The 22863-nt window shown below is 40.9% G+C and overlaps 1 protein-coding gene across 3 annotated transcripts in view; it reads right to left on the minus strand.

Moving 5' to 3' along the window:
* The window catches only part of chchd6a (coiled-coil-helix-coiled-coil-helix domain containing 6a), an 89901-nt gene that overhangs the window by 17333 nt on the left and 49705 nt on the right, over positions 1-22863 (minus strand). For 2 of the 3 annotated variants that reach the window (XM_047593613.1, XM_047593621.1), the window contains 2 exons: positions 12736-12806; positions 2366-2501 (listed from right to left, as the gene is read on the minus strand). In XM_047593613.1, coding sequence (XP_047449569.1) covers positions 2366-2501; positions 12736-12806 — 207 coding nt within the window. The remainder of the gene's footprint in view (positions 1-2365; positions 2502-12735; positions 12807-22863) is intronic. The other variant, XM_047593631.1, reaches the window with a different exon arrangement.

A 22863-nucleotide genomic window follows, 5' to 3' on the forward strand; every position in this document is an offset into this window, starting at 1 on the left:
TGATACAGCACATGCTAATACGGTACGGTCAGCGGTTTACTATATAAATCACATGGGTGGCACCAGGTCTGGACAGCTGCTGCGGATGTCAAGAGAGCTTCTGACATGGGCGGCCCCCCAACTAGCCAGTCTGCAAGTGAAGTATTTGCCAGGGAACCAGAACCAGGTGGCCGATTTTTTGTCACGCCACATGCCCCAACCTGGAGAGTGGCGCCTTCATCATGCCATCTGGGGCCTTTTTGGCCTCCAATGCAACGACTCATTACCCCCTCTGGAGACAACGAGCTCTCTAGGCCAGGATGCACTGGCTCAGCCCTAGCCAGGAACCCTCCTGTATGAGTTCCCTCCGCTCCCTCTGATTTGGCCAACCATTCAAAGAGTCATTCAGGATGGTCACAGGATACTGTTTGTGGCCCCCTTCTGGCCAGCAAGGATGTGGTTTCCCCTCCTCCACAGGCTATGCTGCGGTACCCCATGGCTATTGTCTCAACTGGGAGGTCAGATTTTGCACCCCAACCCCCAGAACCTTCAGCTGTGGGTGTGGCCGGTGGAGGGTTCGATGCACTGCTGAGCAGCTGCCTGGCGCCTGTCTGACAAACAATCTTGGATGCTAGAGCATCATCAACCCGTCAGCAGTACGATAATCGATGGAAGCTATTCTGTAACAGGTGTGCAGGTTGGGAGGTGGTTCAATGTTCAATATCAACCATACTGGAGTTCCTGCAGTCTCTGTGGGAGAGAGGCCAATCCCCTTCGACTCTTAAGGTGTATATAGGTGCTATTTCCTGCCACCATGCATGTTCTCTTGGCCCTCGTAGGGTGAGTGATGCCTTGTTTGCTATGTAAGCGGGCCTATTTCCCCATCCACTGGATATAGCCCTCGTATTAGAGTCCTTGGTCCTGCTCGATGAATTCTGTAGGCAAGATTCCTTGTGACTTTTTGGTATAGGTCATTCAGTGCTTGAAGTACCGCCTCTGGCAGTCAGGAGGGACAATATAGAACGATACAATTATGAATGTACTTACAGTTCCATGAATCCCGAATGACCGCCAGAGCGCTTAGTCACTTCTCATGGTCACAGGAGAAGATACTCAGGAAACAACGTGTTGGTTGACCCCGGAACTTATAGCCTTTCCAGGTCACCCAGGTGTTTGACTTTACCTTTTTGGTATTCATACTTGACTGTGCATGCGCGTAGGGACTATTCAGCGCTTGAAGCACTGCCTCTGGCGGTCAGGAGGGACTCATAGAACTGTAGTTACTAGGGGTGTAACGATTCCTTTTAACAACGATTCAATTCGAATCATGATTCGTGGTTGCCGATACGATTCAAGGACGATTCTGATTCATTTAGAACGATATAATCCGAAACGATTCAGTGACTTGAAATCGATTCAGTAACTTTTTAGTCAAAAATTAAACCAGTGTGACTGAAATAAATAACTACTCAGTGTTTCCTCTACATTCATTTAGGAGTGGCGCGCCGCCAACAGATAACTATCTTGCTCAGTATCTACTCTTTGGGGTCCTTAATCTACCAGCTACAGTCACTTTTTAAACAGCCTCAAGTGTCTTGATCCGCTGGACGGCCCTCGGTTTATCAATAAGTTCAACACCGCATGTCCGTTTCTGTTTATTATCTCCTCTTTTGACACTGACGTTCTCACTACATGCTGGTCTGTTGACAATATCACATGATGGTGGTGACCGACGCTGCACGTTAAATTATCCGACGTTGTTTTCTTTTCGCTCAGGTTACTGTGTGTCACTGGTGGGGTAAGGCGGAGAGACAGGGAGACATGAGGGTGAATGTTAGCATTAGCATATACATTACTTTTGCCATTGACGTTAGCTGGAAGCTAACGCATATTTGTATAACAGTGTTTTCGATATATAAAACTAATTTGTAAGTTTTGTTTGTCCAGTTGTACAGTGTTTCTCAAGTAAATACTCTAAGCGGATCCTCTGACGTGCCTAATTCAATGTGTTATTTCCTAGTATCGATACAATTGATTGATTACCTTTTAAAACGATATTAGATCGATGTATGGAAGGCCAACTTGCCGAGCACAGATCGATGTAGTTGGATCGTAGGAAAATAAATCGATTCATCAATGTAGTGGATGAATCGTTACACCCCTAGTAGTTACATTCGTAACTGTATCGTTTCATTAAAACTGTTCATGTCTTTCAAGGGCAATCCTTGTGATTCAGAGGTAAAACATAGGATTTTTCTATCCTGCTCTGTGTGCTGACACTATAAGTACAATCTGTGACAATGTCTTTGTTCCAGTCATATTAGCTCTTCAGATTTTCTGTAATTTTTGAAATTGTACCCCTTCCATAACTGACAAAAGCTCTCACCTTCTTTGCATCGTTGATACACTTCATGTATTCTTTGGCCAGGTCTGAACACCTTAATGTTTGGTCTCTGTTTTCCTTGTAACAGGATAAAATCTGAGCCTGCAGGTCAGGACACACTGCTTCAGTGTTGCGAGCCCTGCAAAAAGACAAGACATAGAGATACAGAGATATGGAGTTATAAATGGAGTGACAAAATAGCAGCACTTACTTATCACTTTCTCAGCGACAGTAGGCATGTTTACATGGAGCTTAGTCGGATTTTAATTGATTTAAAGATCCAAATAGAATAAAAATGTTTGATAAAGACACCTTAGACAGAATAAATAGATCCAGATTGCATGGGATTTCAATCGGCTGCATAGGGGTGGTTTAAACTTTTTCAGGCAGATTAAATGAACAAATATACTATGTATGTCAGTTAAGCTGACAACTTTCAGGCTGCTTTCTTTGTTTGCATACCCTCCATCTTGATAAAAAAAAAAGCGTAGGAATATGAAGTTCAAACTTACTTTCATATCCACTTTCACATAATCAATTTGGCTTAGATTCAGAAGAAGTCAGTTTCAAAACAATAGCTGTAAATTTTACATCATGGAGTAGACAATTGCAAGATTTTTTTTCCTTATGTAAAAGTATCCTAATTGCTGATTTTGAGACAAAAAGAATGCAGAAGAAAGCAGTCTTCACTGAATGCACAGTATGCAGTAGGGGTTCTTTAAATTAATGTAGAGGAAACACTGAGTAGGTATTTATTTCAGTCACACTGGTTTAATTTTTGGCTAAAAAGTTACTGAATCGATTTCAAGTCACTGAATCATTTCAGATCGTATCGTCCTTGTATCGAATCGAATCGTTGTTAAAACGAATCATTACACCCCTATTAACACCACATGTTTGTTTCTGTTTATTATATCCTCTTTTGAGCGCTGACATTCTCACTACACGATGGTCTGTTGGCAATATGACATTATGGTGGTGACTGACGCTGCATGTTTTCTTTTCGCTCAGGTCACTGTATCACTGGTGGGACGAGGCAAAGAGGCAAGGAGACATGAAGGCAAATATTAGCTTTAGCATATACATTATTTTTGCCATTGATGTTAGCCAGAAGCTAACGCATATTTGTATAATGGTGTTTTCGGTACATAAAACTAATTTGTAAATTTTGTTTGTCCAGTTTTACAGTGTTTCTCAAGTAAATACTCTAAGCAGATCCTCTGACGTGCTTAATCCAATGCGTTATTTCCTAGTATCAATACAATCAATTGATTACCTCTTAAATTGATCGATGTAGTTGGATCGTAGGAAAATAAATGGATTCATCGATGTAGTGGATGAATCGTTACACCCCTAGGGTATAGTATTCTCATTTGAAAAAGAGAATTAACATTCAACTATGCAGCCCTTCTAAGCTTTACATAAGTTTAAATTAAAACTTTACTGTTTTCTTTTGTCTCTCGCTCTCATAATGTTTTAGGGCCCAGATATTTCCAGCAAAATAACTACAACAAGAGAGAAGAGAGATTGCAGCCAATCACCTTCTCAGAGGATGTGTGCCTTTGTCCTTAGCAGTCACAGCAGTGTACCAGACTGGAGTCCAGCCTCACCTGCTCCATCGACTCCATCCTCACCTCTTCCATCAGACTCTGAGCCACTCCTCTGGCAGGAGGCTGGGGTCCATTAGAACCAAAACCTCATGCCACAAGAAAGATTTCTTTCTACTGGCCTCTGAATTTGTAAATAATTTTAATAATCAGATTTCAATTACACATTTTCTTTACCCAGAAATGACAAAATATTAAATAATATCCGAGAAATGTGTTTTTACTGACTGAATATGTGGTAGTACTTAATACCAATTTTGAGAACTACATCACAATATTCAAAGTTTGGATTGCAGAGTTGTTTTCTTGTTCCCATTAAACTTTGCAAAGACAAAAGAAAAGAATAAGAATATACACACATATATATATATATAAATAGAAAACCATCGACACTCACTACAACATGTTCAACAACCTATGAGGAGTATGCTACGTGCTTCATTGCAAATCATACAATTAGTGCCAAATCACACTTAATTGAGTGGTTGATTCAATTTCATCAAATACAGCAGAAAAAGTGTGCTTTAAGAGATTGAATTAGCCAAGCTTAATATGATATGTGGGCTGTACTATAATTTGTCTTTGCCTGTCTATCTGTGCAACTGTTACCCATGACAGGCTTGCTGCCTAGATGCCTCTCTGTAATGGATTCTGACTGATTGAAGCAGAGACAAGCAAGTTATGTTCGCCCACGCAGGTATAGACATGCGTGTGCAAAAACACACACACCCCAACACACTTTGTGGTACACAGTAATCACCAAAAAACAGTCTTATTCATGTACACACACACACACACACGCACACATCCTTTACTACGTGCCAACACATCAATCTCTACACTTTGTGCCACCATAGATATTTTCTCTATGAGGAGCATTTAACACCAGATTTAATTGAAAGCTAAATTAAAGGCTCCTTTTGGCTTTGAACCATGGAGGAGAGCTGACCTCATCATTTCAATCATAGTATATCCATATCCACACTTTATCATCAGCAAAAGTATCATGGATGCAATGACTGAGTTTATCTGAGCATGGGTGATAGAGGTTAAAGAGGAAAATGAACAAAGATGGAAAGAAAAAACATATAAAGGAAGTAAGTGAGATAAATTGAAAGAGACAGAATTAAGCATTTATTGGCATTCTAACAGAAGCCCATTTTAAAAAGATGACGGCGTATCAGATTACTCTGCTCCCCCACACAACCTTCAATGCTTTATCTTGCCTGTTTATCGGTCTTCTTCCATTTTTTGTCTTCTTTCCAACTCCGTTTCCTTTCTACTTTTTTGCTCCCCACCCCCTCCTTTTCCATCACCACATTAACAACATAGAGAGTACTACACCAAAGCATGCCATCTTTATCTCTCTCTCCGTTTGAGGCCGCAGAAGATAAGGAACTCTCCATTAATTTGAAATAAATGGCCTTCATCAGGGAAGCCAAAGCCTCCTGATAGTGCTACGTGGTTTATTAAAGGCGCTTGAAGCAGAAAATTGGTTCAGCTGCAGCAAAAGCTAAAGCTCTGTCCACATACACCAAATTGAAGGTGAGGTCTTGAATCAACAATATTAACCGATGCGCTTAGGAAAATAAATAAATAAATTAAAAAAAAGAGAGAGAAGGATGTGTGCTTTGGTTTTTTTTAATAGCTAGAATGAGGTAAAGCTGCATCCCAGACAGCCCGTTCAGCCATGTATGTTGCTGCTAATGTGTGTGTCCTATGAAAGGATTTGAATGTGTGAAGCAGTAATTTTTGGGGGAGTTCTCCACGCATCTGTGAGCGGTAAATAAGACAAAACATAAACAGTAAAAGATTAGCTGCTTAATTAATGGAGCTGCCCATTATTTTTAATCTCCGGCAGCGAAGGCGGAGGCGTGCAGAACACAGAGGCCTTACACTTCTGGACCACACAGCTTTCCAAGACAAAGAGACGCAGAGAAATGAAAGGGGAGAAATTGGAAAATGGGAAAGACACAAAACACCAGCAACTACAAAAGCCCCTGGCAAAGCTACAGGACTGATAAGGAAGATGCTTTTATCGTCTAAAAACCATGTTTTTGTGTTTCCCTTAATGGCTTTGGCTATACATATGAAGCACTGTTTGTCCTATGCACCATTTTATTTCTATCCTGTCAACTACAAAGTATTGGTATCTCTTCTCTGTTTCCGGCAAGTAATTAGAAAATCTTGTTAACATCTCACAGAATGTAGTGCCCAAGGAGGAAAAATGAAGGAAATCCAATACCGCGATTGTCTTTAGAAACATCCCCCAAGTAAGCCAACACACAAGGAATACACTATATTACAAGATTTAGCTTGTTAGGCCAATTATCTCCTCCCTTTTCAATAGTGTTTGACTTGTCTGGGTAACAACACTGCCTGGATATTTCAGCGTAAAATTGTTACTACAAAAATTTCAAGTAAAATAAAGAAAGGCAAAGAAAAAAGCGACAACATTCCTTAATTGCAATTCAAATGGCTCCTCATGCAACAGCTGAACAGCCATTTACCTGTATTATGAGTATATTACTATTCTATAGACCGGTAATGACAAATTTTGTGGAAAGTGAAGGATTACTGACTTAAATTTGAACTTCCACCCATCCAATTTCATCCGCTTATCTGAAGTTGGGTCATGGTGGCAACAGACATGTTATTCCAGGTATCCTCCTCAGAAGCAGCATGTCCTGGTTCCTCATGAGAGACTCCTAAGCCCTTCCCAGGCCAGTCGAGATATGTAGTCCAACTAGCAAATTCTGGGACGACCCCGGGTTTCCTCTGAGCTGGCCATGCCTCGTACACGTCCAACGGGAAAAACAACTGGCCCCTTTCAATAATAGGGGCCTGTTCAGACCTTGTATTAATATCCGGGCTATTCGATCACAAGCTTTATGTACGTGTGGTCAGACCTGGCATTAACATACGTCTTAAAATGCGTCTCTAGATCCGATTTGAGCTTTGTGCACTCTAATCAAATAAACTCTAACGTCATCTGGGGCGCGGTAGAATATTTTAAAACTGGTTGCCTCTAATGGACCTGTACTGCTGCTCTAGAACCGAGAACAATGCTATTTTTTGTGTGTGCATCATGAATTTGGCACACACATTCAGTTATTATTTATTGATCTCAGCACTGACGTTAGAACAGATTGAGAACCAGACTGACCAACAGCTATCACTGTGATGTCCTTTGCATCTCACCCACTAAACTTACTCGTGCTTTGCAGACCACCCTCAAAAAAGTGCAGCATCACAGTTCAGGCTAAAATATATACTAAATATATTATATTCCCCAGTATTCAGTATTTTACACATATTTAGGGGATACATTTCATTCAGAACACCGAATTCAACGTTGAAATCCAATGGAAGACAACGTAGCACACTCTTTAGTAAATAGGGAGTGCTTTTATACACAGCCCATTGTGACACTGAATTCAAATTTCTATTCTATCATTTAAAGAAAGCTTTCCAGTTAGATTTACCGTAATCCTATTCAAAGGGATCTACATGTTTAGCACACTGCAACATTAACAGTTTTCTAAGTATTAGACAGCTCCACTGATGAGAAAATCAATAAGACATCAAGAGGCTTTTGGTTGGAGGTTTGGTTGGAATGGCATTTGACAAGTTAGAGAGTCACAATCCCTGAAAATCTGCTTTACCAATACTGGTTTGATTAATACCCGTTTGGTGGTGAAGAAGAGAAAATGAGAGATGATAACAAGAGAGAGAGGGGAGAGGGAAAGCATGAGAGGTGAGGAGGAAAACAGCCAGAGAGAAAGGATAGCCTCTTATCTCAGGCTTGTAGCTTGTAAACACCTGCACCCTGACAGCCATCCAATTGACTGAGGGCACACATCCTCTTCTCTCCTATCTTGTATCTGTACCCTCCTTCACTCATCCTCCCCCATCTGTCCGTTCTCCTACAACAAAAAAGAGAGGGCACTGTGTACTACTACTCAGACTTCACTTTGTTTCTCGTAAACATTGGAGTGCACTACTTCGTTTCGCTAAATGCCTCTTACCTTTACCAGTCTTTTGTCAGTGTTGTATTGGCTCAGATGCATATGCACTTCTGCAATACAACATTTCCACTTGATTAACTTAGTGTTGTTTGTTGGCCATGCTGCCTGCATTTCACCAAATTGCATTACAAAAATATTCTAAAGTCTTCTTGTCAGATAATGTCTTCCGCTTTCAGAAAACAAACATATTTAATTGGCTTAATTTCAAGCTTGCTCTTCATTGCTCAAACTGTGGGATAAATTAAAGGATTCTCTTATCCTATGCGATCTTATTGAGTAATATGAAAATGTGTTTTTACTGATTATATTTTTAGTCTATCAACCAATATGAGCTCTAAGATGACTTTAATAATCAGTGCAGTCAGAGAATTAAAAATGGTACCTTTCCATTTGTCATTAAAGAAGCGGGTAATAATACTCTGACTCCTTCAATGACGCTGCCATTAAACCTAAAGATTATGTATTATGGTTCTAGTGAACCCTTGAGTTCCTTTCTGGTCATATTTCAGAGCAGCCATAGAAATATTTATTGTTTGCATTTATGTGTTATAAAACCTGCAGGGGACAGATGGACAGTGGATTATTTATGCCAGAGATTTATAGCTTTCTATTGACTGGCTGGCCATTATCATTGTGCATGCATTTCCTGTGTGTGCCCACACCATTTATATAAAATGCAACATCAATATGTGCCTTGTTGTCAATACTCAATTAAAGCCAATAAATTGCTGATCATGTAAATAAAAAACTGCAAGGGGCAGCTGCCTCAGATCTTAAGGTACAGCTTGTGGCTAGACAGTTGCCGTTTAAACATTCATCTAATGCCATCTAGAACACAGTGTTAAATTTGGGCAGATTACACTGTGGTTGTACCGGACAGTGGCATAGATCCACAGGGAAAAAATAACTTTTCATGCTCACTGCAAACAAACATTTTTTTTTTTAATTGGTAGATTAATCTGTTGATGTTTTTTTCAATTAGTTGATTAATATATGTGTACACACACACACTCACACACACACAGTATCTATTTTCTGAGTAGTCCATTATTCACTTGGTTGACCGTGTACAAGATAATAGCCTTAAACATTAAAGTACATACAGATTTTATCAGAAATTCTATGACTAATTACCACTGATAGCGTGACCTCACACGAATTGCTTGTACTGATTTTAATGGCAAAAGCACCTGTATTATTTTTCTGCAAAAATGTACTAACATCCATTTATACTGGAATGTTAATGAAAGTCTACTTTTTAGTTGTTTTATAGGTCCGTATGCACATAAACAAACTGCTTATAGCAGCAGTGACTAGCAAATGTGGCAGCTGATACGGTTTCCACTAGCATTGGAAAGCAACACTGCCATCCCATGCCAGCCATTAGGGCTTGGTAGTCTTTGTGTGGTTCTTATCTGAAGAACAACAGGTAAAGACACAAAAGAAGTTCCCAGGCACTGTCCAATGGCTTTCAAGACACACTTGCTTTTATGCTGCTTTACATTCTTTTCAAAATCAGGTTGATCCATAACTTCATTGTGCCCCACCCAGTTGAAAGTACAGGGGTGTGTAATGTATAAATAACATACTAAGCAGGGAGAACCATACATCCACATACATACATGCTGTGATTGGCTTTTTTCTTATAGTGCAGAAACACGTCGTCTGTCTGTCAAGTAGTTTGCTGTTAAATTCTGGTCTCCAGACATGGCTTGTCAATTTTTTGAGCCTAATCACTGAGTGATCTCTGTAAGCTGACACAGGCTCGGGAAAAACTGACAAAGGGCAGCTATTAAAGTTAGTTCGACTACTACAATAACAATAACTATACAATAACAGACAGCTGGTCTCGTTAAAATGGCTTGGATACTGACCGGGGCGGCCTGATATCTTGTCTGTTTCCATCTAGCTCTCATTCTAAAACTTTAAACTGAAGACCAGGCACTTTCACACAAAATGTATACCGATAAGATAACTGTTACTATCCTCTTGTCTCTTTCAGTCCATCTGTAATTCCACAGCTAAACACAGAATGTCAAGTTAGCGAATGCAAAATGCCTTTCCTAAGTGGATATCAGTCAGGTAAAGCAATCTCTGCATCGCAGTATGCCACAGACCACTTAGAGGCATCTCCGTTTTTTAGTGGCAGCTGAAGAATAGAAAGCAACAGTCATAAAGCGCTGGTCTGAACTAATGCTAAAATCTCTTGTAGTTTGTATGAGTGCTATTGACGGACTGTCAAGGTCGTATCCCAGTATGACTTTCAATGTTTGTCGTCTTAGCGCTGCTATTGTAGGTCCATCTCTTCACGTAGTACATACATCGGAATTTGAGGTTAGCTTCAGTATTCATCTTTTATTAGCATTAGCATCATTTTACTAGCATTAGCACAGAGTATTACATCTTAATTTTTAGATATGATATTTGGCATTTTCTATAAATTGAATATTATACATTCTTCTTTGGATATGTAATTACTGTTTATATATGGCACAAGTGATATCTGATAGCATTGGCAATATAATAAGAAAAATGTGCAATAAAAATCTCTCTACATATCTGCAGTGCCGTGAACTTTTACAGAATGAAATATTGAGAAATCGCTCCTTGTTCCTCGTCCTGGGACTGTTCAGACCTTGCATGAATATCCGATATAGGCAATCCAATCGCAAAAGGCCTGCTTTTGGTACAGGTCTTCAGACTATGCATTATTGCATGCATCTCCAAATGCATCTCCAGATCTGATCTCAGTTTTGTTAATGTCCAGTAATAAAAATAAATAAAGACATTGGTAAATGAGGCAATACATAATTTAGTCACACGTGCCTCCATATACACCAATATGACCACATCAATAATGAACACAGAATCACACTTGTGTTCTCATATTAAATACTTTCATTTGTAAATTCTTACGTAAACCGATTTATTTTTTAGTTAGTTAACAGCTGCAGGGACAGGATATTTAAAAAGTCCAGAATCACTAATGAACAAACAACATTTCCTTTTCAGGCGATCGTGTATAATAACTCACAGGAGTATGTTGAGTGTAGGCAGTCCTGCCAATCAGGATGCATTGCGTTCACACTACCAAAGGGTTGCACACATGTGCAGAGACATACGACCCAGACCACCTCCAAATGTGGTGAGAGATCAGATCTCTACACATTTATTCAGAATATTTTGACACCACATGCACAGATGTCCCCATCATGCAAACCAATCCTTGGACTTTAGGGTGGAAAAAAAGCTTATAGCATGAATGAGAATCTAATCCAATTTTGAAAGCAACATATAATTGATGGTAAAGGCAGTTCCATACAGGATGCTGGGATCTTTTATCTTCTCTGATAAAACACAGATGAATTTAGAGTACCCTCCTTTCTCCTCCACACACAAAACATCACAATGAAGAGAGGATTAGAGGTATTACTACATAGTATGTCCCACAGGTAAGATCACCTGTTCTTCAGCATCAGCACAAATGAAAAACATGTTGGCCGTCCTTTAACTGGTCTCATATTCCTAAACTGCTGATAACAACATATACTAACTCCTGGATTATCACAGAAAGCGTGTATGGAATCAGTGTATGTATGAGTGATTACAAGGGCAACGAAAGACTGTATGATTACTAGGGCAACCCCAGATATTTTTGCCATCATCAGTTTAATGGACAGCTTTGGTTTGTAAGGGTAGTCTGAGAGTAACCCTAAAATAGGTAGATTATGTTTTTTATAGATTAGTCTTTTTATGCTTTCACTGACTGCATAACTGTGACTGCAGACTGTGATTTATCTGTAGAACACATTTCAACATTTCCTTTAGTTTTAACTGAAAAATAAACTAGAACCTAGGAGGTTGTGTAAATTTGTATGAAATGGGGAAATAGGTGCTGAGTGAGAGAGATATAAAACATGACATGAGATGACATAAGTTACTAAAACTAGACTTACACTATCGCATAGAAGTGACTAAAACTAGAATCAATCGAAGACATGGTTATTTTATTGAAATAGTATTGAAGCTGAAATGTCTCTAAATGAATCAATAGTGAATGGATTTCATTGATGTTTGGGGGCTTGTAAACATACATACATTTGCTACGTTACACTTGTTAAATATGATGCTCTTTGTACCATTAAGAAAGATGAACAACAACTGAATCTTACACATCATCTGAAATCGAGTGTTAAAAAATTCTTGTCCACATGTGAAAAACACAGATGAACTTCAAAAAACAAAAGCAAGCCACAAGCAAAATCCTGCTGTTGTAGATAAAAACACACATGTCCTCACCCGCGATGTTCTTTGCTGGGGGCTTTTTTTCTTTTTTCTTTTCAGTTTAACAGCACGGCCTGGTTTTTCATGCAGATTACACCTGTGTGTTCTACAGACAGCAGTGGCAATTATAAGCTGCCTTTTCCCTCCTGTGGCTCATTACAAGTCCACAGTGAGAAGTGAGGACGGGGAAACAGGCTATTGCTAAATTCAGCTTAATTAAAGAAGCCAATTAAAACATTTATCGCATTAGCCACTTTGCTCCAGAGAATGAATATGTATTTAAAAACAAGAGAAAGAGAAGATTACTATCTATTGCTATTTATTGGTCCACTGTGTGAATGCTCACATGCATGTGTGGGATGGTAGGCATGTGTCAAAGGCTCCAAGTGATAATATTTCCTTAATTTTGGACTTCAAATTAGATTGTAAATGTGAGTGTATTTGTGCGTCTTACCCGACATTTGTTTCCATCACGTTGGCAGCTTGGTGGAATTTTTCTTTGCTCTGCTCATATTGTTCCAAATTCTAAAGACATGTACACACGGAAAACACAAGGGAACACAAACAACAAGCATTAGTAAAAACCTCTTTTACTCTTTAAATTCAGAGACAACAAAGTATGAAGGAAAAGCTGTGGAGATGTATATTCATCCTGAGGAACTTCTAGTCATTCCAGCCTCTTTTAGTAAACAGCTCAAACAACAAGCCTTAGTAATTTTTTTTTTTTTTATTGCTACTTTTAGTGTGTGCACATGCGTCCAACCATATGTGCCATAGGTAAGCATGTTGGACAGTGAGATAAGTGTTTTGGAAGATCTCATTTTTTGAGCAGCAGCCTCATACAGTGTACTTTTTCTCCAACCCATGTAACAGGTTACCATCTGACAAACAGAAATATTATGTACCTAACTTATGTAATTATACAGTTTCCTCTTAGGTTGCTGTATGGAACAATCAAAAGTAATGTAAGATTTTAATTTGGAACGTTGAGGCTGAGTAGGGAAACAACATTTTGACAGAGCCTGGTAAAGCGTTTTTTGTTTTTTTTTGTTGCAAGTTCAGATGCTAAGTTAAACTACTTGATTGTTGCCAGTTTCTTAAAACATAAAGACTATTTCTAGAGAATTCATGTTATTGCACCTCCATTTCTTCATCTCTGTTTGTCCCTCATCTGTAACACATTACTTTTCTCCCTTTCCCTCTTGCATGTTCTGCCTTCCAGACTTTGCATACCTTTGTGAGCTCAAAGATACAGATTCTAGATTTTCACATGCTGTTTAAATTCAGAGACAACAAAGTTGAAGTATGAAGGAAAAGCTGTGGGTATGTATATTCATCCTGATGAACTTCTAGTCATTTCAGCATCTTTTGGTAAAGCTAGAGCTCAGCACTGATGCGTTGCATTACTCATGAATTTTTTAGGAAACCCAGATTCCTGACTTGCCTCCTGAGCATCCAAACCCAAGCAAGCAGGCAGTGGTATTATGATAAAACAAGCAGCTAATCCACAACAACTGCAGCCTCTCCTCTGTTGATCCTCCTAGCTTAGGCCTTCCAGCACCCAGTACCCCCCACCCAAATATTTAATCAGCAAACTGTACCAGCTTGGGAGAAAAGCATGGGAGAAGGCAGGGTAGAAGGGAGGTAAAATAAGAATAAAGAAGGAGAAGCAGCAGAAATCATGAAGGTGAGTGGCAAGGTAATATAGAAGGGGAAACAGTTTGCCTCGACCACAATTGAGCTGAGCAGTGCCGCATGGCTTGTGAATTGTGGTAGTTTCAGTTTTGCATCCAGCATTTATACTTCTCTCCATTGTTCATCCTGCGACATGAAAACAACTCATCCCTGTTTGTGTGTCCCTGTGAGTCACTATGGTTTTTACCAATGTGTAAATAAAGAATAGCTTGCTAGTGCTTTTACTACTGCTAAGGTGCGGAGCATTCTTTTAGAGTCTTGTCTGTACAGCTTCTAGGAAATCTGACTTGCGGTTTGGGCTGCACGATTCTGGAAAAAAATCTGTGAAGGAATGGGAGCATTTGTGATGCCGCTCGCGAAATAAAATTTGTCGTGTTTCGAAATGAGATGACGTGTATGTGTGAATCAAGATCACGATTTTTTTCACGATTTATCGTTACAGCCCTACTTGCTGTAGTGTTCCAGTGTAAATTTGGGACCTCAGAAATTCCAATTCCTCAGTTAAAATGCAACACATTGTTATATTTCCCATTATGCAAATGGGTATATACGACTTAGAGGTCTAGATCCAAGATGGAGGCCTTTTACAAGACCTGGTTTCTCTTCTGAAATATACTGGTGGAAGACTGCCACCTATTATGTTAAAGGGTCAGGCAGACAGTCAGCAGGCTATGTGATATGTTAAGGATGACTGATTTTCTTTGAGGAACTAAGTACTCTGTACTGAACATGAATACAAGACTTTTAAGCTGTCTCAAACTACCAAAAATTATGTGTGATGAGAAGATGACACCCTCTGCCCAAGTCTCATCTGTGGAGTGGACCTTTTTTGTGTTTATGTCTATATATGGATATATAAAAAATTATTAATGATAATGTTTTAAAAAAGGAAAACAACTGAATTTATCTTTCTGTAAAGATGCTTGTGGTCATTTTGCAGCAGTCTGGTGGCATTGTGGTTTAAGCAAGATAAGCAAAGGGGCAGCTGTGCAAAGTGGAGCTGTGCTCAGCTGTAGATCTATAAACAAATCAGTCCTGCTGTTTGAGATGAGTACAGTGATTTAAGGGCCATGTGAGTCTGATGATATGGCAATGGGATTTCATTATGACACATGCTTAAAGCAAGACAGAAAAAAGAGCTCTTCATGTAAGTGTATATTCCTGAATCTAATTCAAATCCGCAGCACTCAGATGAAGTATACGACTCTTCTGTCCATCACCACACAAACCACCAAAACTTGACTGATGATTTGTAAAAGTATAGTCGTTTCCCAATGAAGCAGTTCCAACTTTGTGCAAAAAAAAAAAAAAAAAAAAAAAAAAATTGTGGGTGGGGAAGTTGGCCTGGCTTCCAGGGTGGTGATTTTATGCATTAAGAGAAACATTCAATAAAGTATAAACTAGCAGGGATGATGGGAATCCCTCATTTTTATTAAATATATTAATACAGGTCACTTCAAAAAAAGGCAATGCCCCTTTAACAAGCTTGATGTTTATTTAAAAGCATCTACTTGAGGGTATAATCAACATTGTTTCTTTACAATTTAAGTATCATTGTGTTCTTTCTGTGCACTTGCACCAACAAAAATGGCACTGAAAAGGGTTTTCTCAATACTTGTTGAAACTCTTGGCAGACTTCTTGCAACACCACAAATCGTAGGCCTCGACCAAGCCTGCTCTCTCTAAGCCCATGGGAAGAAGGTGAAAAGATATAACGAGGCAATGAAGCATCATACTTTTGAGACTGCCCCAGCATAGTCCAAGACTACCTGTGCTCTCATTAGCGCGTATTGGTCAGAAAAGCTTACCCATAATGTAGTGTGTACACACGTATTGTTTCTGTGGGTACATACAGTATGTTTGTGATTGATAAATCCCATTCATTATGAACCTTACCACTTCCACTCAGTTAACACAGACACATCCTTAATAATCAATAGATCTACCATCTGTGAGAACTGGTGCTATTTCACTGCTTGTGTTGCACCTGCAAGCTTGTCTTTACAAGTGACCCTTATGTATGTCTGAGTATACAAGGAGAGGATATGTTGAAAAGATTGTGAACCTTGTGATTTTCAATTTTCTGGAAATGAGAGGTTATATAATTTTGTCTTGTTAAAGATTGCCAAAACACTCCATGATCAGTTCACGTGTGTTTCACTCTTTTCAAAAATGTAAAACCACCAAAATGTAGTAAGTCAGTTTAATTTTAGGATTAATTACTTTTTTGTCACACCCAAAAGACAAAAACGATAAATAAGTATGTCATTTTTGGTTGGTTGCCATGGTGACACTTTTACACTGGCACCAGTTCCCTCTTTGTTCAGTTCAGCATGTTTCAAACATCTTCAGGGAATCGCGAGATGCTGTGATCTCACGAGACGGGTGAGGTTTTGAATTGTTACATGGCGGCATAACGCTGCACGATTAAACCGATTAAATCAAGACTTTAGAGGATAACATCAACAGAGATCCGCGGTCTCCACTCGCAGTCGAAGAGGCTAAATTAAAACATTGTAATACCGCCAGAGTGGAGTCCCTAGAAAACTTTATCGACGAGTACTACCTGCGGTGCGTCATGGAGCCTTCTGACAATCCGGCCAAGAGAAAGAAAGCTGACTCCTCCACGGACACAAGCGATCTAATAACAGCTGAGGTATCAGTACTTGAGTCTATTAATAAAAAACTAGATCTGCTGAGCCTTATGCACCAGGAGATCAAGGATCTCAAGTCAAGCTTAGAATTTTCGTACGATCAGATCGCTAATCTTCAAAGAGATAACGCCGAGCTGCGAGCGGACGTCACCTCCATTTCAGTGGAGGTAAACCAGCTCAAAAAAGAAAATAAACAACTGAAAGAGACTGTCCTGGACATACAATCAAGGAGTATGCGGGACAACCTTATTTTCTCAGGGATCTCAGAGAGCTCCCCGGACAATCCAGAGGCCCTGATAAAAAAATTCATGACCACCGCTCTCAAGCTGCCAACGGAGACGGTGAATAACATCTCCTTTCACCGCGTCCACCGGCTCGGAGCCCGAGGAGGAAACCGTCCGCGTCCAATCATTGCTAAATTTGAACATTTTCAACAGAAGGTACTTGTGAAGAGCAAAGGACGCGAACTCAAAGGTACCACTTTCGGAATTAACGACCAGTTCCCGAAAGAAATCAACGAGAGGCGTAAAGTGCTGTACCCGATCCTTAAGGATCATCGGCAGAGAGGAAAGAGGGCCGCACTTACAGTGGACAAACTTTACATCGACGGTCAGCTGTTCCGGGATGCAAACATCACCCCCTGGCTCTACTGATGGATAAGTATTAAGAAAAATAAGCCATGTATATTTGTTATTTGTATGTATATTATAAAGATGTACATTTGTATATATAAATATAAATACTAAGAATAGGGTAAAAAAAAAAAAAAAAAAAAAAAAAAAAAAAAAAAAAACCTCACAAAACGTTAATGTATGTCACTCCTCTTACCTTCTCACTCACCTCATACATCCCCCCCTGCTATTCTTCTTTCTTTCTTCTCCTTCTGTCCATGTCTCCCTGCCCTCCACACTTACCTCCACTCACCCCTTCACCCCCCCACATATCTCCGACACAATAATTTCCTTTCTCGTGGTGCTAATGTTATTAAGTTAACAATCAGTTTTCCAGGAACTGATGCTATTGTTGATATGTCTGTATGACATTGCTTGTACCAGGTATAATCAAGTATTCCAACACTCACCTCCTGATTTCTCTCCATTGTCTGTACATCCTTTCATGCTGACAGCAGCAGACGACCCCGTAAAGACGTACAAAATCCTCTACCAACACAACATACAAAGAAGGACTGAATGCTCTCAATCTCAATGTCGCAGTTAACTGTTGTCTCTTGGAATGTGCATGGCATTCGCTCGCAGGCAAAAAAAAATAAAATTATGGATTATATCTCCAAATTACAAGCCGATATCTTACTCATTCAAGAAACTCACCTGCAAGATTCAGAAAAAAAATCTCTTATAGATCCAAATTTTAACCAAGTTTTCTCTTCCTGTTTCAACAGTAGACAAAGAGGAGTCTCGATTTTGGTCCATAAGAGACTCGTGTTTACCTTAAACAAATTGATAACAGACACAGAAGGTCGATACATCATCATTCAGGCATCAATCTTTAATAAATTATACACAATTGCAAACATTTATGCCCCGAATAACGATGATCCGGCCTTCTTTCACAAAGTCTTTTCACAATTATCTGACATAGCCGTCACACACCCTTTACAATTATTGGAGGGGACTTTAACACAGTCCTGAATCCCTCTCTAGATCGGTCCCATAATTCGATACACATAAAAAAAATCACAATCAGCCAAAGTCGTCAAAGAATACATGGATGAATTTGGACTTGGCGATGGTTGGAGAATCAAAACCCCACAAAGAGGGAATACACTTTCTTTTCCCCCGTACACCACTCCTTTTCTAGAATTGACTTTTTTCTGACAAACAATTCTATTGTACAAAGAATCAACACCAGTATACACCCTATCATAATCAGTGATCATGCACCGGTGTCCCTCCACCTTCAAATAGAACCCTCCCTAAAACCATCACCCACATGGCGCCTTAACACCTCATTACTGAGAGACCCTGAATTTGACTCATTAATAAGGAAGGAATGGAAGGGGTTTTTGGAAATAAATGACTCCCCAAATTTATCCCCATCTCTGATTTGGGAAACAGGGAAAGCCGTAATCAGAGGCAAAATTATATCTTACTCCTCTTACAAGAAAAAACGGGACCAACAAGCAGAAAAAAACATCGAGGATAAGATTAAAGAAATAACAGAACAATACACCGCAAACCCAAATGAACAATTATGGACCCAACTACAAAATGCGAAACTACAATTAGAAAATATCTTGACCAAAAAAACAGAATTCGTACTTCAACAGCTTAGATACCAAAATTTTGAGAATAGCAATAAATCAGGCAAATTTCTTGCGAATCAACTCCAACGCAACAGAGAAAAATCTCTTATAAATGCAATTCAGGACTCAAGTGGCAAACACACTCAATCACCACAGGAAATTAATCATATCTTTTACAGCTTCTATGAAAAACTATATTCAACAACTACCAACCCGAATCCTGACGACATTCAGGCCTTCCTCAAAAAACTCAATCTACCCCAACTGACGGCAGAACAAAGAAACATATTGGATTCGCCACTGACCATGGAAGAACTATTAACAGCTTTAGAAAACATGCCTATGGGCAAAGCTCCTGGGCCGGATGGTTTCCCTGCCGAATTTATGAAACAGTTCTGGTCAGATCTGGCCCCCTTGTTCCTAAGGTCTGTTACAGAAATCAAAAACACAGGTTGCATAAGATCCCAAATGAATACTGCTGCAATTAAATTACTTTTAAAACCTGATAAAGACCCAACACTCCCTTCCAGCTATCGCCCTCTGTCATTGATTAATACAGATATCAAAATTATTTCCAAAGCACTAGCATCTAGACTAGAGAAAGTAATTTCATCAATAATTCTCAATGACCAAACAGGTTTCATCAAAGGCCGACAATCTACAAATAACGTTAGACGGCTCCTTAACCTGATCAGCATGTCCCAGCGTAGAAATACAGAAGCCATTGTTTTATCACTGGACGCTGAGAAAGCCTTTGATAAAGTTAACTGGGCTTTCCTCTTTGCCACCCTTCAAAATTTCGGCTTTGGAGAGTCATTTATCCACTGGGTTGCTGCACTGTATAATTCACCTAAGGCCACAGTCACCACCAATGGTTTCACATCACAAAGCTTCACCTTACAGAGGGGAACCAGACAAGGATGCCCCCTGTCTCCCCTACTGTTTGCTATATTTATTGAACCGCTCGCATCAGCAATACGTCAGAACTCCAGTATCCAGGGTATCCACTCACCCATCTCTGAACATAAGATCAATCTATATGCTGACGATGTTTTACTTTACTTGCAACAACCTCAGAGATCATTACAGGAAGCTTATAATTGTATTTCAAAATTTTCAGCCCTCTCTGACTACTCAATCAACTGGTCCAAATCAACAATATTACCAATAACGGACAAAGCATGGGATCCTGCAGACCATAAACCCCAACTACCCTTTTCCATAGGTAATATCAAATACTTGGGCATAAACATCTCACCTAAATTGTCAGAGTTAGTGCAACTGAACTTCGATCCACTCCTGGAGAAAATCTGTGATGACCTGAAGCGCTGGACCAATCTTCCTATCTCTCTGATGGGACGCATAGCAACAGTCAAAATGAAAATTTTGCCACGAATTAATTACTTATTTTCCATGATCCCATTCAAACCCACAGCAAAATGCTTCCAGAACCTAGATTCTGCAGTCACCAAATTTTACTCAAAAAACAAACAGACAAAAATTAGCCTCACCACCCTTCAAAAAAATAAATCAGAAGGAGGACTAGATGCACCGAACTTTACAAACTACTACCTGGCAAATCAGCTGCAATACATCACCAAATGGATAAACCCAGAGGCAGATTACAATTTGTGGCTAGAAATAGAACAGGCCGACTGCCACAACATATGCATTTCGGACCTGCCCTTCATTACAATCACCCTTAAGCGTCATAACTGCTTCCAAAACCCCATTATTGCCGCCACCCTGTCGGCTTGGTGGAAGAGTCTAGAGACCACAGGATCCCTGCTGGAACCCTGTGGGTTCTCCCCAATTTGGCACAACCCTGACTTTGTGAATAACAAAGTCCCTCTTCACCTCAGCACTTGGAAGCATAAAGGAATAACCCACCTCCATCACCTCTTCCAGGGGAACTTACTTATGAATCACAGAGATTTATTTGATACGTTCGAAATAAGAAATGGAAACTTCCTCCAATACCTACAGGTGACCAAGACAATCAGAAAGAAAATCCCAGTGCTCCAGAACTGCATACAGCCACCACAATTCGTCACCAACATTAAAAAACTCATACCGAAAAAGAAGAAAACCCTCTCTTTAATATATAAGCTGCTATCAACCACACATTTAATACATGTACCAATATCAAAATGGGAAGCCGATCTTTCCCTGTCTACAGACTTTGATTTCTGGACTCAGATCTGCCAAAATATATTTAAAATGACCAAAAACTCGAATTTACAGCTGATCCAGTTTAAAGTACTCCACAGATCACACACAACTCAATACAAGATGTATAGAATGGGCTTCTCCCAATCCGACAAATGTACGCAATGCACCCAAAACTATTCAGATTCTTATTTCCACGCTCTCTGGCTCTGTTCTCCGGTACAGCACTTCTGGTCACTTGTAACACAGAAACTCTCCTCAATTTTGGACTGCAGAATCCCATTAACCCCTAACTTGTGCCTCATTGGTGACCTGGAAACAATCAGTCTTCCTCACCATCTATCACAATCTGTCCTTGTAGCTCTCACCATCGCCAAGAAAACAATCCTTATGAACTGGAAGAACAAACAGTCACTAAACATTTCCCAGTGGTTGAACCTTCTTTCCGATTATATATCACTGGAGAAAATATCTGCTACCCGGAAAAATCAGTTGACTTTGTTTGCCAAAAAATGGTCTGTATTCTGCGACTCCCTCAACCTTAATTTGCATCTTGACTTTGCCTGCTAGCTTTTGCCACTTCTGTTCCACCTACTGTAATGCTATAATAATATTTCTCTTACAGTGATGAATGTCGTTATGGAAAAGATTTTATTGCCCTCTTCATCCAGGTTCACTAAGGAGGATCCCCGGACCACAACACCTTGAGCATGCATTAGGGGTGCCCTACTCCTTCTCACCCCTGGGTTGACTTCCGGCCCTGAGCGGTTTACCCGGCTGGCCTCCCTCTCCCCCAGTTGGGGTGGCGCTGGTGACTTGCCTGGGGTTCCCTGTGGCTTCGGCGCTTGCTCACTTTCCTGGGGTCGTGGTGTATCGGTGGCCGACTCTCCCTGGATCTCCTGGTGGGCCTTGGCGGTCTGGGCTGGCGGGCTCCCTGTCCCCTCCTCTCCCTCCCCTCTGCGGCGCCCTCCTCCCTTCGCCCGGCTCCTCCTCCGGCCCCTCCTTCCTTCCGCTGGTGGCTGGGCCCTCGCTGGTCGTGGGGGGCCCTCCTGGGGTCCGGGGGGCCCCGGCGGTCGGGGCCACGCCCGGCGCCTTGGGGTCGGAGCCGGAGGGTGTGGGGGGCTGCCTGAATACCACCCTGGGCATGTCCGGTCGCTCCGTCGCGCTGGGGCTGGGGGGGCTGCGGGGGGTGGGGTCTCCGTCCGCCTGGGGGGCACCCCTGCCACCGCGGGGGGTGGATGGGGGGTTAGCTGATGCCATTCCTCGGCTGGTCGGTGATGGTTCTTCGGGGTTTCCTGGGGGTCTGTCGCATCCTGGTTGCTGTTCTGGGCTGGGGCGGGGTCTGGTCGGGGGACTTCCTGAGTCCTGGGGGCCCTCGCCCCGTCTGTGGGTCCCATGGGCTGCTGTTGTGCCTTGGCCCTGCTGCCAGGGACTTGGCCCTCACTTGCCTGCCTCCTAAATTGCACTCACCTCACACTCCACCATACACTATGTCGCCCATTACAACCAAGGCTAGATACACCACACACACCCATCCCAAGTTTTTAATGCACCTCACCTTAGGGGTCCACCCAGGATCGGTCAGGGTCAGGGCAGGCTGCAGGACAGTAGTGTGCTGCAGTCCTCTGACCCTCCTGTTTGCCTCCTGTTTGCCCCCTGTCTTAATGCACCACACCACATCCAGGGTCACGGTGTAGGGGCTTGCTTCCTCATCAGGGACTGAGGAAGCACAGTAATAGGGACACTGTCACTTTTCATTATCCCTTGGCATGGATGGGGGGCCTGGTCCTCCGCTAGCAGG

The sequence above is a fragment of the Mugil cephalus genome, chromosome 1 (assembly GCF_022458985.1).
Source record: "Mugil cephalus isolate CIBA_MC_2020 chromosome 1, CIBA_Mcephalus_1.1, whole genome shotgun sequence".
NCBI lineage: Eukaryota > Metazoa > Chordata > Actinopteri > Mugiliformes > Mugilidae > Mugil > Mugil cephalus.